Source organism: Pelophylax lessonae (assembly GCF_965119305.1).
Source record: "Pelophylax lessonae genome assembly, chromosome: 7".
NCBI classification, from domain to species: domain Eukaryota; kingdom Metazoa; phylum Chordata; class Amphibia; order Anura; family Ranidae; genus Pelophylax; species Pelophylax lessonae.
Window position 1 is genome coordinate 64,639,023 of NC_138774.1, and position 16,025 is coordinate 64,655,047.

A 16,025-nucleotide genomic window follows, 5' to 3' on the forward strand; every position below is an offset into this window, starting at 1 on the left:
ACTGCAATCACTGAGCAGCAAATTATATCACCTGGGATGTATTTCAGTTATCTTGCAAACCTGGCCTGCTAGTGGGCCCTGAGGACCAGGGTTGAGGACCACTGCCCTATGTGATCAAAAAAAAAAAAAAAGTAGAAATACACCCAAGCATATAAAATCCCCCCCCCCCCCCCATTCCCACATATATGCATGTATAGGGCACCTACGCATGAAAACGTTAATTGCGATACACGTGTTGCACATTGCAGTGCACGCCGGAGTGAGAGCATTATTTCTAGCACCAGACCTCCTCCATAACTCTAAACTGATGATCTATAGGGGGCTTTTAAAGTGTCGCCTATAGAAAATAGAGGGTACTGAGGTTTGCCGCCAATTCACAGGCGCACCCACATTTAAGGTTTGACATGTTTGGTATCTATTTACTCGGTGCAGCCTTATCTTTTATATTTAACCACTTTACCACTAGAGCATTTTGCTGTCTTACGTCTGGGCCACTTTTTGCGATTCGGCGCTGTGCGACTTTAACTGACAATTGCGCGGTCGTGCGACGCCGTACCCAAACTAAATTTACGTCCTTTTTTTCCCACAAACAGAGCTTTCTTTTGGTGGTATTTGATCATCTGTGCGATTTTTCATTTTTTGCGCTATAAACAAAAAAAGAGCGACAATTTTGAAAAAATAACAATATTTTTCACATTTTTTTTATATGAAATTCCCCTCAAAAAAATGTAAAAATCAAAATGTTTTAATATTTGGCCAATTTGTTTTCTGCTACCTATGTTTGGTAAAAAAATTCACAATAAGCGTATTTTGATTGGTTTGCTAACAAAGGGAAAGATTTCTGTCATTTTTGGTGTTTTTTTTCTGTCAACGCGTAAATGGGGGCGATCTGCGATTTTTTTTTTTTTTTTTTTTTTTTTTTTTTTTTTTTTGCGGGACTGCGACATTGCTATGCTGAACACTCCGATCTGTCACTCCCTGTCACTTGGGAGATCCGCCCGCTTGTGTTTACACAGGCGGGCGGATCTCCACACTAGATCCCCGACGATCGGGGCAGAGCAGCGGCGATCGCCGCTGCTCCTCCCCTGGCCCGACTCCCGCTGTGACTGAATACAAGGGGGAGTGTCTGAAGACGTAGGTCTACGTCGTCAGACGATAACGAGCCACTTTGCCGCAGTAGTACTACGGGACTCAGTGGCAAAGTGGTTAATCAAAAATCGGTTCGGAGTGATTTATTTCATTTGTGTGCCCTAAAATTACGTTTTTTTAATGAGGTTTTGCGTTTCGTAGACCTTTGTGCTAATATTGTGTGACAAAAACAACTAAAACTACCATGATTTTATTCTCTAGGGCAGCGATGGCCAACCTGGGCACCCCAGATGTTTTGGGACTACATTTCCCATGATGCTCATGCACTCTGAAGTGTAGTTGAGCATCCTGGGAAATGTAGTTTCAAAACATTTGGGGTGCCAAGGTTTGCCATCAATTCTGTAGAGTGCCTGCTTTCAGAAGATCTATGATGTTTTGTGGGTTTATGCAATCTTCAAGCCTACGAAGCGACTCTGGCAGTGAAAGGGGTATTATAGTGCACAGCAGAGCCCAGGATGGCACACAGGGACTACAGATCAGAGGAAATCTGCCTGCTGAGTTTATAGCAAAGAAGTCCCTATGGGGTATCGAACCCTGCCTTGTTTGAAAAAAAAAATTTCATAAACATTAATCATTAATAAATGATGCAAGGTCATAAGATTTGCAGAATTTGCAGAGGCAGATTATGAGAACATGTGATTTTATCTTTGCTAATTCCTGTCTCCCTTTATCAGATCTGTTACCCGCAGCTACTACAGAGGAGCAGCAGGGGCACTGCTAGTCTATGACATTGCAAGGTGAGCATATGCATTTTTTTTATATATGTTTTTGTTGTATTTATTTTGTTGTCTCTCAGATAAGGGTTTCTCCGTGGAAAGCTTCTTTAAACCAGCTATATGCACCCAGGGGACGCGGTGTCCCAGTTGGGCCCGCCCTGTACACAAACGCTCTGGTCAGACTTGTTCTTGGGATTTACTGAGTGCCGTTTGGTATTGGCCCAACAAAAAGACAATCATTAACTGCTCTGGATACAGTTCCCAATGTCATATGATTGCTGACAAGCTTTGGACTAACAACATGTCACATGCTATTTATGTGAAGCAATGACACTTGTGATCAATCGGAGTCATTCCCCTCTGACACACTGGGGGAGATTTACTAAAGCTTGTGCACACACAATCTGGTGCAGCTCTGCAAAGTAACCAATCAGCTTCTAGGTTTTATTGCCAAGGCTTTATTGAACAAGCTGAAGTTGGAAGCTGATTGGTTATTATGCACAGCTTCCGCAGGTTCTGTGTGCACCAGTTTTAGTAACCCCCCCCTCTGCAGCCTACCAATTCTTAGATGTGGTGGCTGTATTAGTATTTTTAGGCTTTTAGGAGTTATGTAAGATGAAGTACTAGATTTAGCTGATTTAAGATGAAATACTAGATTCATACGCAACTGACAAATTAAAGTGGTAGTGAACTGCACCAATCCACACAGTAGCTGCCCCCCCCCCCCCCCGAAGGGTTTTAAGGTGGACGTGGGCCCCTCCCTTGGGACGCTCAGACCCCCATGTTCCCCCTCCTTCCCACCAGGCACCCCCCCTTTGCCAGTGCCCCCCCCCCCAACATATGCTAGGGCTATTTGGGTGCTCTGGTCCACCTCCTGGGGTGGGGGCAGGGCGCTAGCTTGCGATGGGGGTTGGGGGACTGTGTGTGGGGGGGGGGGGGGGTTGTGCCTGGTGGGGGCTCCTGCCAGGGCCCTCTGTCCTGCCTGGATCTGTCCTTGAGGCCTGGGTTCCCTCTTGGGTCCCTGTAAGCCTCGTGGTGCCGCCATTTTGTTGTAGCCTGTGTGTTTCTATACACGGCGTCCATGTTTGTGTAGTCAGGCGCCCATTTTGCTATGGTTTGTCATTGAAAATATCGGCAGCCATGACAGTGGAGCCCTATGGGCAGCGATTTCAGCGATGGGAGCTCCTCCTCACCCCCTGGTGCTGACAAATGGATCATTTCACTTCCTGATCACCGCACGTGGTGCAGATTATCCTGATGGCTGCAGGTGCCTATTTCTGCTGGTTGGTGAGTCCTGTGGGTTCCTCACCCTCTCTGTTGAGGATCGCTTGGTGCTTGTGCCTGGCAACCGGTTGGTGCTGCTGACGCAGTGGTGGTTGTCCCTTTTGCAGTGTTTTACACTTTTTGTGGGGTCTCCCTGGTGACTCATGGATTGGAGCACATCTCCCCACCTCATCCCGTGTCTGAGGCTGCGGGGCCCTCCGGATTCCGACCATCCATCAATGCACTGATGGCAGTCCTGGAGTCCTTTGTGTTTCGGGTGTAGGTGGCTTTTGGGCGACGGGCTAGCAAAAGGCTCCCCCTGACTCATCTGTCTCTTTAGATCCTGAATCTGATTTGGCCGCCGCAGACGTGGGTCACCCTTCTGGGTCTGCAACCTCGCGCCCATAATCCTTTGATAGTGAAGATAATTCCTCCACGTCTGCAACCGCGCATGTGAAGGCGCTAGTGGAGGCACTGATTGTATCTGCGTGTGAGATCCTGAAGATGGAGGACGCAGCTACGATGGAGGTGCAGGTTCCCTTTGGCACTCATAAGCCATGCAGAGCGGCAGAGGTGTTTCCTTTCCCTGCCTATTTTGAGAGAATAGTCTCTAAAGAGTGGGGGACTACTAAAGTGTCCTCGTGGGGCCCCTAAGCACTTTACTAGGCGTTACCCCAATGAGGATTCCATTCTTAAGAAGTGGTGGACCCTCCGGTTTCCAGGTTAAACAAGGCAACCATGATTCCGGTTGAAGAGTCCCCGGACTTTAAGGATCTGGCTGACAGGAAGGCAGAGGCACTGGGCCACAAAATGTACACTCTGGCTGGTTCGGCATTGAGGCAGGTATTCACCATTGCCCTGGTGTTTCAAACTCTGACTGTTTGGGCTAAGCTCTTACACCGTGACCTGGAGGGAGAACCGCCCCCTCCCTGCCTTTGCCGAGCTGGCTGACCAGCTGGTCCAAGGGCTGCAGTTTATCTGTGATGCCTCTTTGGATGCGGCTCGGCTTTGGCAGTGGCCCCTCGGCGTGTCTTTTGGCTCAAGTGCTGGTCTGGGGACCAAACTTTCTAAAAAGCTCTGGACTGTTTTTCCTTTTAAAGGAAGATCGCCTGTTTGGAGCTACCCTGGATGACATCATTACTCACAGGGGGGAAGAGTACTTTTCTTCCTCAGTCTACTAAGGGCAAGGAACCTCGTCGTAGCCATTGGCCTTCCTTCTCAGCTCATAAGAAGAAGTTTTTTTCCTTTAGGGTTGACTGACAAGGGCTCAAAGCCTTTCAGGGCCTCCTCCCGGAGGATCCAAACGAACCTAGTTTGGCAAGCCGAGAGACCTGGTGCAAGACAAGTGGGTCCACTAAGTCATTTGGTCCGGCTACAAGATCGAGTTTCGCTCTTGTCTCCCGGCAAGGTTCTTTCCTTTCAACTTGCGCCTGTCCCCAGACCACTTGCAGGACCGGTTTGGGGCGGTACAAGACCTGTTACTTCAAGGGGTAATTGTGCCGGTTCCGACTCCGGAACATTTTCAACAGTTCCCAGAAAAGAAGGCAAAGGTGTTAAACTGCTTTGTGCGGGTGCAGAAGTTCAGAATGGAGTCTATTTGAACGGTGGTGTCATCCCTGCGTCGGGGGGATTTCCTCGCCTCTATTGACACCAAGGATTTTTTTTGTTTTAGGTGGAACTCTGCTTTAACTGACTTTACTGAACTGCAGTGTGCACTATGAAGTCAACTGTCAGACAACTAGCACTTTCAGAATGTCGGTAATGGCAGTACCATTACTCCTCCACTAGGTGGCAGCAGCATCCTTGTTTAAATCGGCACTCCTTCAGTAACGGGAATGTGGAATATTGCAATGACATTTTACTTTGCCTGAGGGAATACAATTTAAATAAAAAGGTATAATGCAGAGCATACATTATGCAATTTCCTTTCCTTCAACAATGGGTTGAAGTAAAGAAAATCGCTTAATTCTCCTATCAACACGTTCAGGGTCCATGCATACTGGACTTAAAAAAAACGCTGCTTCTAAAGGAGTTTAGCATTTTGTCTGTAGAAGCAGCTCACTGTTATCCTATGTGTCCATGTACACTAGGACGTTTTGGAGGCATATTTTAAGCTCGGCATTTAGAGGCAGAAAAAAATAGGAACCCTTCTGGTTTGCGTTCTTTAAAAACCGTTTTCTTCCAGAAATAAAACGCTAAATGCTTGTTAAAAAATGCTCTATATGAGCGTTTTTTTTTTTTTTTTTTTTTAAGCCCAGTGTCCAGTGTTGATGGGAGAATTCCTCCCGCAGGGCTATTGTGTTCTGCAGATGGCAAGATGGCAGAATACAGCGATCACAGCCAGCGGCCATGGCCACAGACAGTGATCGCATGGAAAAAACCCGACTGTCTGTAGATTTGAAATTTGCATGGTTGCATGGAATTTTGATCCATCTATGGCTGGCTTAAGAAGTCACATTCTCAATTTAAAAGGCCAGGTTTCTTTTAGTAAACATTGACTGTGCGTTCCACCAATTGACTTCTTGCGCTTTGTGAGCTTGGTAATTGAAGATCAGGTTTGCCTCTTCTAGCAGGTTTGCACTTTGCATAATGAAATGAAGACTTTTATATTCCTTTTTGCCCAAACTTTATTTTCCTCACTTATCCCATGCATGGCCATCCTGGATCTGTAATTTTCAAAAGCTGAAAAGCTCCAAGTGGCAGGCTTGCTGTAACAACATGCGATAATCCCATGATGCACTTTGGTGGGTGGGAACAGTGGAATGGCAAAGTAACCCAAAAAAACAAAAAAAAAACAAATATGATATACAGTATTTAATGATTAAATAATTAAAAGGGGGACAAAAACTGAGTGACGCAGCCAACAAGACACAGATGCACTTTGGCGAAATATACTGGCCCTCCATAAAAAAAAAAAAGCCCAAAGAGAGGGCAAACTAAGACGTATGAGAGCTTTAATGCATATTATGGAGGAAGCAGAACACAGATTTAAACAGCAAATTAGTTATAATCTACACTGAAAACAAGGAAACGCATCAATAAACTATTTATTTGCAAATCCCATAATGCACTGCGGTAGACGAGAGCAGAGGGCAGCCTTTTAAATAACTCCTGCAGATGAAATCAGTGTGCAGAGGAGAGATCCCCGGGTCTCTGCCAATAATCCGACCATCCTGTGCCTGCCTAGATGCCAAGGAGATGTTTTTGGCACAAGAAGACTGATGGCTGTGTTGCTCTGGGTTCAGCCTCCATCGATTTGCTTTGCCATTCCTGGGAAAGAGGTACATTATTATTGTAATGGGACATAGTGAAGCTGTACAGAAATTTTTAAAAAAGTGAATTAAAGCTGGCTATATACTGTAAAATTTGTAAAAATTTGTAAAAAGTTAAAGCAAAAAAAGTTTTAATTAAAAAATATAAATAAACTTGTTATACTTGCCTGCTCTGTGCAATGGTTTTGCACAGAGAAGCCCAATCCTCTTCTTCTGGGGTCCCCCGATGGCAGTCCAGGCCCCTCCTCTTCAGGAAGTTCCCCCATGGAAGGCCGCTTTCCATGGGGGCACCTGTGCGTGCTAGCTCCTGAGCCACTCTGTCTGCATCTATTGACACAGACTGGCTGACTTGGCCCCACCCGCCTGCTCCCTTGTCACAGAATTTAATTGACAGCAGCCACTGCTATCAATCTGCCCAGGGAGGGAGGGATACAGCGTCGAGAACCACTGCCCTTGTGCACATTGCTGGATCGGATCAGGCTTACATTGCTGGATCGGATCAGGCTGTTGGGGGGTGGGGCTGGCAGCACAGGTTGTTTTTCACCGTAAAGTATAACTAAAGGCAAAACCCTCTTCTTCTCTCCTTTTTTTGTTTTGTTTGGGATAGAGTGGAGAGGGATTAGAACACCTGTCAGTTTTTATTGCTGTCTGTGCCCCCGTTAAGCGGATTCACCCTTCCTATTTGTCCTTTTTACTATTCTCTACTCTGTGAACCGAGCGATCGAACACCACCAATTGCTCGGTTCTGGCAGCTCCCCGAGCAGAGAGCTGCTGTCAGTCAACACCCCTCTGCTCTGCCCCCCTCCTCCCTCACTGGAGCTCTGGACTATGGAGGGGTGGGGAGTGGCCGGCTTATGATCTCAGCAGCTCACTAAGAGGCTGAGCCGGGTATCAGTCAAGGCACCTGGCGGTTCCCGACTTCAGTTCGCGGTGCCTGGACCCACTTCTGTGACGTCAGCAAAGAGCAGACTTCAGCCCCCGCACGGGTGCAAAACGGACTGCACTCCTGTGATCCATAGATGTACAGCCAAACAAGCTTTGACTGTACATCTCCTATAAGGCTTTAGAACCACTTTAAGCAGCGTGTATGGCGGTATATTCCTTGCCGGCCATTGGAGTCTGACAGTCAGTACCTGAATTAGAAAACCCAAACAGTTCCTACATCTGATTGAATGCAACAGCTCTTCTCCTGACTGTTTCTGCGTAGGTCCTTTAATTTTTCAAATCGAAGGACCCACAGCCAATGAAAAGGTATTCTAATCCAACCCCACTCTATCCAAAACGAAAAGAAGAAAAAAAAGTGATCCCTTTTAGGCATACTTTAAGGCTTGGCCTGTTAAAAAAAAAAAAAAAAAAAATATATATATATATATATATATATATATATATATATATATATATATATATATATATATATATATATATATATATATATATATATATATATATATAATATTATAATTTTTTTTTATATAGAATTATATTATGTTCAACTTTTTAATATCATGAATTTAAATTAATATGAATTTATTGTCGCCCATTATTGGCACCTTTAGCGCAAGAAAAGCTCAAGAGAAATGTATCTCTTTTGAATTCTATGTATGTCTTCACACTGGTCTGTTGTGCTTCCATTGTGTGCATCAATAACGCACCTGTGTTACGTTTTGATGCGATTTTTGAGTCGCATGACCTATGAAAAACACCATAAGCACAGAAAAGTCGCGTCAAAGTCCTGTGCATTTTCAGTGCCATTATCGGCACCTTTTTCTCTTATGGACAAAATACCAATATATATTGGGTTTATGTTCTCTAAAATTCACTTTAATGTATTTTTTTTACTGAAAGTTTGCTTTTTAGAATCTGTTAATATTCTGTGACTTAAAAATCTGGAACTATCAAAATACCACTATTTTTATTCTGTAGGATGTATGCTTTAAAAAAAACTTTGAGTTTACCATTATCTTAGGGTATAAAATAGTTTTTTTTACACGTTGGTGAAAAATGCATCAACCTCGCTGGCAGCGAAGGGGTTAAAGGATGAGTACTTCAGTCATGCTTTTGCAGATGAAGTGTATATATACCGTAGCGCCCCCGCTGTCAGCACCCCCAATCACTGTAGTCCTATCATTCAGTTGTGGGAATGGACATCTGCATGTAGACATGCCTTTCCTGTGTTCCCATGTGTCTCTGTACTCTCTCCCTGTTCCCTATCTTTCTCTTCCAGACAGAATTTTTGTTTTATGGCACTGCTGAGATTAGTCCCTCTCTAGCATCCCCTCATTTTCTCCAATATCTCTCTTTTGTTCCCCACTCTTCTCTAATAAACAGCACTCTGCTCTCTTCCTCTAGCAGTCACTTACTTCTGTAACTCTGTCAACTTTCTCTTCTTTTCTTGCCCTCAAACTCCTTGTCCCCCCCCCCTTTTGGCATACATCAGATCCTTTAGTGACAATTTTCTGCTGGCACTCGCTTACAGTAAGTTGAACGTCCGCGGTCGGGTTCGGAGCTGAGCAGCAGGCGGCTGGTGTGCTGAGGCCGAGCGCGCTGGTCTAAGATTGCAAGGGTGGGGCCCGGCTCCAGAAGAAACCGCCACCCATGCATGTGTCACCCACGCTACGCCGTGACTGGACAGACACAGGCCATCCCCTGCCAAATTTGCCCAATCACAGGGCGCCCGCCGGCCATCCTGAACCTGAAGATGGCGGCTTGAGCAGGGAGACACCGTTGAGGAAAATAAAGGTCAGACGGCCCCTCCAGCCTCCCCCACGCTTCCCCACTGGTGGGGACAAGTCCCGGCAGAGTAAATTAGCCGGGACAAGGTCCTATTTGGCGGGACTGTCCGTCAAAGACGGGACATTTGGCAGCTATGATTTTAGGCATAAATGACCAGTTTTCGGGCGAAATGGGATAGGCCCATTTTCGGCTGAAAATTTCGGTTGCCGAGATTTCCGTGCACCACTAGTAGGAATCAGAGGGCCCTGCTCGTTGGAGCTTACAATCTAAGAGACCTGATGTCATAATGTACAATGCAGGACCAGCAACCCTGCATTGTGAGGACGCTGAGGGCCTGCCCGCTAGCCGGAGCATAAGAGGAAAGCGCCCGCTGCCAGTAGAGCAAGGGATAGTGTAGGCAAAACTGCTTTTTATTGGAACCCTAGACATAAATGAGCTGGTAAACTTTACAGTGCGGGTCGTGCCCCACTGCAAGGGTAATTTTTTTTTTCATATTCCCTGAGTTCAGCTTGAAGTGTTACTAAACCCACAGCAATAAAATCAGTTTGTATATGCAGTAAAGCATGCTTTTTATACTCACTGTGGAACCTAAGGGGTTAATCCTCCCCATTGTGTATAAAGGCTGATTGATCCTGTCTTCTCTGATCCTTATCTTCTTCCACTGTCCCCAATCTATCTCCTGATAGAACAGAGCCTTGGGGGGCAAGCTGCACATGCTCAGTTTGGTGCGTATTGCTAGAGTTTTTTTTTTTTTTCTTGTGAGAGTACATGTGATCCGCACAGGGCCAATCAGCACTGTCCAGACAAAGGGTCAGGGGTTCTGCATCCTCATAGGACAGTCAGAGGAGAATGAAAATTCTGCTTACAAGCTTTAACCAGACACTGATAGAAAGCACAAAACTGCTATATACTGGTGATAAGAAAAGGTATTTAGCCTTTAATATTTACTAAAACTATGGCATTTCCATGTTCTGTGCACTGTCTGAGACCATATATAGTGAATGCAGAGTCCTGGGTTTAGATCATGCGTTGGCAATGGCAGTATACTAGTAATGTGTGAACCACACACCATTATCATTTGGTTAAACTGTAATCTGAAAAATTCCAGCTTTCGGAAGAACTGACCTCTTGCCTCCATTTGTCTTTTTGCAGCCGGGAGACGTACAATTCTCTCACCAACTGGCTGACTGATGCCCGGACACTGGCCAGCCCTAACATCATCATCATCTTATGTGGCAACAAGAAGGATCTGGAAGCAGAGCGAGAGGTGACGTTTCTAGAGGCATCCCGGTTTGCCCAAGAGAATGGTGAGAGGAATTGGGGTGTAAGGGAGGATCCTCCAGTGTACTCTTCACCTTCAAAGGACTGTTATGAGGGTCTTACAACCCAAAAAAAATTCTGCTTGATGTGCTTTTCAAAGAGGAACTTCAACCTACACAAAAGTTCACTAAAGTTTCTAATGTCAGAGTGTCTAGTTATGAGTTTCATCAACTTTTTCATTAATCATATTAGTTGCCGTTATGGGAACCCCCAGATAACACTAGTAACCTAGGCAAAAATCCCATTGGCAAAGGTTTCATGGTCTCCGGCTACCAGGAACACTTTATCCAATTCAAGACTCAACTTTTTTTTTAGTTTGGTATATTTTAATTGCCTCCCTCCTGGCTATTGCATACAAACGGCTGGGTGGTGCCTTCCTGAGAGCAGAAGATTGGTATACATATTGTCTTCCTTTCCCACCGATCGTGCACGGCCTCTAGGGTGCTCAGTGGCGCCCTGTGACCAGGATGCAGCAGATCATAGATTGGGGTACAAGGCCAATGAAATCACTATGACCAATATGAAAAGCCATGTGATCGCTATGACCAATCCCAGTGATCACACTTATAAACAAAGGCTGCATCTTCAGTCTTAGAACTGTTTCCTCTCAAAGCGTTGGTTGATGAACTAATACCACCAAAAGAAAGCTCTATCTATATAAAAATATCAGATTAAAGCGGGGCTCCACCCAAAAGGGAAACTCCGCTTCTCTGCCTGCTCTCCCTCTCTGCTGCCACATTTAGCACCTTTGGGGGGGGGGGGGGCGATTACCTGGTTTAACCACTTTACCCCCAGCCACTGTGCTGCTACTGCAGCACAGTGGCTCGTTCCCGTCCAGCGACGTAGACCTACGTCGCTGGACTCCTCCCCCTGTAGGCGGCGCTCGCGCGCCGCCGGAGGCGCGCTCCCGCTGTTTTCAGTCACAGCGGGAGTCGGGCCAGGGGAGGAGCAGCGGCGATCACCGCCGCTCTTCCCCGATCGTCGGGGAATCGAGTGAGGAGATCCGTCCGCCTGTGTAAACAGAGCGGGCGGATCTCCTAAGTGACAGGGACTGACAGATCGGAGTGTTCAGCATAGCTGAACATCCGATCTGTTCTTCTGTCACTCAGTCACCTCCCCCCACACACGTCAGTAAGCACCAGGCATACATTAACCCCTCCCTCTCCAATAAAATTAACCCCTTCACTGCCAGTGTCATTTTTACAGTAACAGTGCATATGTATAGCACTGATTACTGCAGTAATGTCACTGGTACCCCCAAAAGTGTCAAAAATGCCAGTCAAGGGTCCGATCTGTCCACCGCAATGTCGCAGTCCCGCAAAAAAAATCGCAGATCGCCGCCATTACGCGTTAAAAAAAAAAAACACCAAAAATGACAAAAATCTTTCCCTTAGTTAGTAAACGCAATAACTTTTGCGCAAACCAATTAAAATACGCTTATCGTGATTTTTTTTTACCAAACATAGGTAGCAGAAAACAAATTGGCCAAAAATTTTTTAAAAATTTGATTTTTACATTTTTTTTGGGGGGGGGGAATTTCATATAAAAAAATGTTAAAAATATTGTTATTTTTTCAAAATAAACGCTATTTTTTTGTTTATAGCACAAAAAGTAAAAAGCGCACTGGTGATCAAATACCACCAAAAGAAAGCTCTGTTTGTGGGAAAAAAAGGACGTAAATTTCGTTTGGGTACGGCGTCGCACGACCGCGCAATTGTCAGTTAAAGTCGCACAGCGCCGAATCGCAAAAAGTGGCCTGGACGTAAGACAGCAAAATCCTCCGGTGGTAAAGTGGTTAACATGTACCCGCCCCCACTTTTGGCTCAGTTTAATCCCCCCCTCCCCTGCAGCCAGCCAATTCACAAAGCGCAGTGCAGTTTGCGTGTGTGCAGTAAGAAAACAGCTGTGGAGCTGCAAGGCTTCACTGCCAGTTTCCCCATGACTAAGATGGTGGCGCCAGCACCCGAGAGCAGTTCAAGGGGAGAGGACACCGCTGGATGCCTGGACAGGTAAGTGCCCTAATGGTAAAAGTCAGCAGCTACAGTATTAGCTGCTGACTTTTAATTTTAGGGGGCAGAACTCCTCTTTAATTTGAGTTAGGCGTTGCATGACTGAGTAATTGTCATTCAAATAATCACAGTGCTCTGAAAAGATCCCGAATATATGGTCATGATCTGCCCAGAAGCCTGGACTGGCAGGTGGCTCAGCCTTTCAGCGAGCCGCAAAGAGCCTGGGCCAGGTGCTCCCACCCCCTGCACAGCCTGGCGCTCCAGTGAGTGATGGAGGGGCAGAGAGCTGCCAACTGACAGTCTCCGGGTCTCTGCAGGCTGAAGACTAAGAACTGAGCGACCAATGGCATTTGGTTCATTCAGTTCTCGGTCTTGGAGCCATCAGGAGACAGCTACAGCTTGGATCGGGGCTGTAGCCTTCTAAGTAAGTATGATTTGTTTATTTTTTTTCTAAACTTTTACTTCTCTTTCAAATTCAATGCTGGTCACACATGTATAAATGGCACTAGCAGGCGGTGATTTAACTGTTTGATGTTTACTGAATGTCCAGGGAAGCGGCATGGGGGCAATGAAGGGTGTGGCTTGTCAGGATTCAAAAATGAGTGACGGGGACAAATTTTTAAGACTTTCTGAAATATGCACTCAACGGCCACTTTATTAGGTACACCTGTTTAGTTGCTTGGTAACACAAATTGCTAATCAGCCAATCACATGGCAGCAACGCAATGCATTTAGGCATCTAGACGCCTAGGTGAAGATGACTTACTGAAGTTCAAACTGAGCATCAGAAAGGGGATTTAAGTGACTTTGATCGTGGTATGGTTGTTGGTGACAGACAGGCTGGTCTGAGTATTTCAAAGACTGCTGATCTACTGGGATTTTCACGCACAACCATCTCTCGGGTTTACAAAGAATGGTCCGAAAAAGAGAAAATAATCCAGTGAGCGGCAGTTGTGTGGATGAAAATGCCTTGTTGATGTCAGTGGGGAATGGGCAGACTGGTTCCAGATGATAGAAAGACAGCAGTAACTCAAATAACCACTCGTTAGATCCAAGGTATGCAGAGTACCCTCTCTGAACTCGCAGCGTATCAAACCTTAAAGCAGATGGGTTATAGCTGCAGAAGACCACACCGGGTGCCACTCCTGTCAGGACCGGGAACTGAGGCTACAATTCGCAGAGGCTCACCAAAAAAAATAGAAGATTGGAAAAACATTGCCTGGTCTGGTGAGTCTAGATTTCAGCTGCGAAATTCAGATGGTAGGGACAGAATTTGGCGTAAATAACATCAAAGCATGGATCCTTACTGCCTTGTATCAACGGTTCAGGCTGATGGTGGTGGCATAATGGTGTTGGGCAGAGGTCTCCAATCTATGGCCCTCCAGTTGTTCAGGAACTACAATTCCCATCATGCCTAGTCACGTCTGTGAATGTCAGAGTTTTACAATGCCTCATGGGACATGTAGTTCCACAACAGCTGAAGGGTCGTACTTTGGCAATCTCTGGTGTAGGGGATATTTTCTTGGCACACTTTGGACCCCTTAGTACCAATTGAACATCATTTAAAACGCCACGGCCTACCTGAGTATTGTTGCTGACCATGTCCATCCCTTTATGACTACAGTATACCCATCTTCTGATGGCTCCTTCCATCAGGATAATGCACCATGTCACAAAGCTCAAATCATCTCACCACTGTGTTCCTGAATGTGACAATGAGGTCACTGTACTCAATGGCCTCCACACTCAACAGATCCCAATCTAGTAGAGTGGAACGCGAGATTTGCATCATTAGTGTGCAGCCGACAAATCTGCAGCAACTGTGTGATGCCATCATGTAACTATGGACCAAATCTCTGAGGAATGTTTCCAACACCTTGTTGAATCTATGCCACGAAGAATTAGGGCAGTTCTGAAAGCAAAAGGGGGTCCAACCTGGTACTAGCAAGGTGTAACTAATAAAGTGGTAGAGTGTATTTGCAGGATGCCTTCTATGGTGTCCTACTATTAAGTGAATAGGAGGGTTAAATAATACTTTTAATGACTACTACATATAAGATTATTTTTATTTTTGGATGGACACCAGTGGGTTGAATCACTTTTTTTATCTCATTTCTAGAGAAGTTGCAAGAAGCTGCAAGATGTCTCAGGGTTCAAACACAGCTTATGACTCTGATTCATAGACTGGCAATAGTGATGTGTGGGGGAGGTGCAGTGGCTTTGCCGCAGAGTTCACTTGATTTTGGAATTTTTGTGTTTTTGTCTTTTTTTTTTTTTTTTTTCTTAGAAAAGCTTCCATTGCTTACACGTACTGTGTGACGCATTATTGCCTGACTGATAATCTGATAGGAGCAATACATATCCATGGCTGAACAACAACAAGGCATCCTATTAGAAGGGCATTCTTCTTGTCCTCCTCTGCCTGCTAGCCATGCTCATCTAAAGGGATCACTGTCAAAAGATAACCACAGAATGGAAAGAGATGAAAAAAGATAGTATTAACAAAAAAGATTTTCAGAGATAAGAATGTGGACTGTTGGGTGACTTTGAAGCCGCCCCAGTGTGAACCGAGCCTGACTCTGAAGCTGCCCCGTGCAGCGCGACTTTAGCATGGCTTGAAACGACTTCTCTAATAGAAGTCAATGCAAGCCGCTCCAAAGTCGCCCCCAAGTAGTGCAGGAACGTTTTTTTTCTTGCTCCGATTAGAATGGTTCCATTGCACTGAATGGAGCGCAACTTGTCAGGCGGCTAAGTCGCCTGACAAGGTGCCCCAGTGTGAATCGAGACTTACTGTTCACTCCTCCTAAAAATGCTGGTTGCTTGGCTCTTCTATATATTCAGTGAATGGCCTTTAGTTTTTTGTAAGTCATTGAACCAGACTAATGTACTGATTAGGGGATTCTTTTTTTTTTTTTTAAATCAATGACGTGCAGGCTCGATTTACACTGCTGCGACTTGGGATCTGACTTGTGAGACCCGAAGACGCGTGACATGTGAAATCCCATGTTAGCGAATGAGAGCTGTCTCAGCACTACTGGTCGCTGCGACTTTAGAAAAGGTTCCTGTACTACTTCAAGGTGACTTCTATCCAACTAATGCCCATAGACTTTAATGGAAGTCGCCTCCAAGTCGGACCTTATCTGTATTACAAGATTACCCAGGAATTCCCTTAAAGTCGCATCAAAGTAGTATATGGTAAAACAGTGCAGCGCTAAAAAAATTCCATAAACCTAAAAGTGCCAAAATTGGAATGACAATATATAGTCCATATATTGTTACTAAAGTCCACAAAAATATGCAATAAAAAATAGAAATGGAATGGAGATCCCAGTGCAAACTGGTCATGCCACCATCCATGTTTAAATCACCAATTTGGAACTGTCCACCGCTTTTAAGAGATTTACTGCTTACCAGAGAGTGTGGACTAAGGTACTATTAACACTGAGTCAACTGCGTTAGAATATAACCAGGGATGGTGCTTGCAGGAACCTCTGGAAGTTTCCCAAACTTATTCCATGGTAGGACCGCCACTCAGGGACCCCAGACCCCCAATGATGTCTTAG

The 16,025-nt window shown here is 45.4% G+C and overlaps 1 protein-coding gene across 1 annotated transcript in view; it reads left to right on the forward strand.

Moving 5' to 3' along the window:
• Nucleotides 1-16,025, forward strand: part of RAB4B (RAB4B, member RAS oncogene family) — a 52,884-nt gene that overhangs the window by 25,513 nt on the left and 11,346 nt on the right. The window contains exons 4-5 of the mRNA XM_082262768.1: nucleotides 1,824-1,886; nucleotides 10,286-10,440. Coding sequence (XP_082118894.1) covers nucleotides 1,824-1,886; nucleotides 10,286-10,440 — 218 coding nt within the window. The remainder of the gene's footprint in view (nucleotides 1-1,823; nucleotides 1,887-10,285; nucleotides 10,441-16,025) is intronic.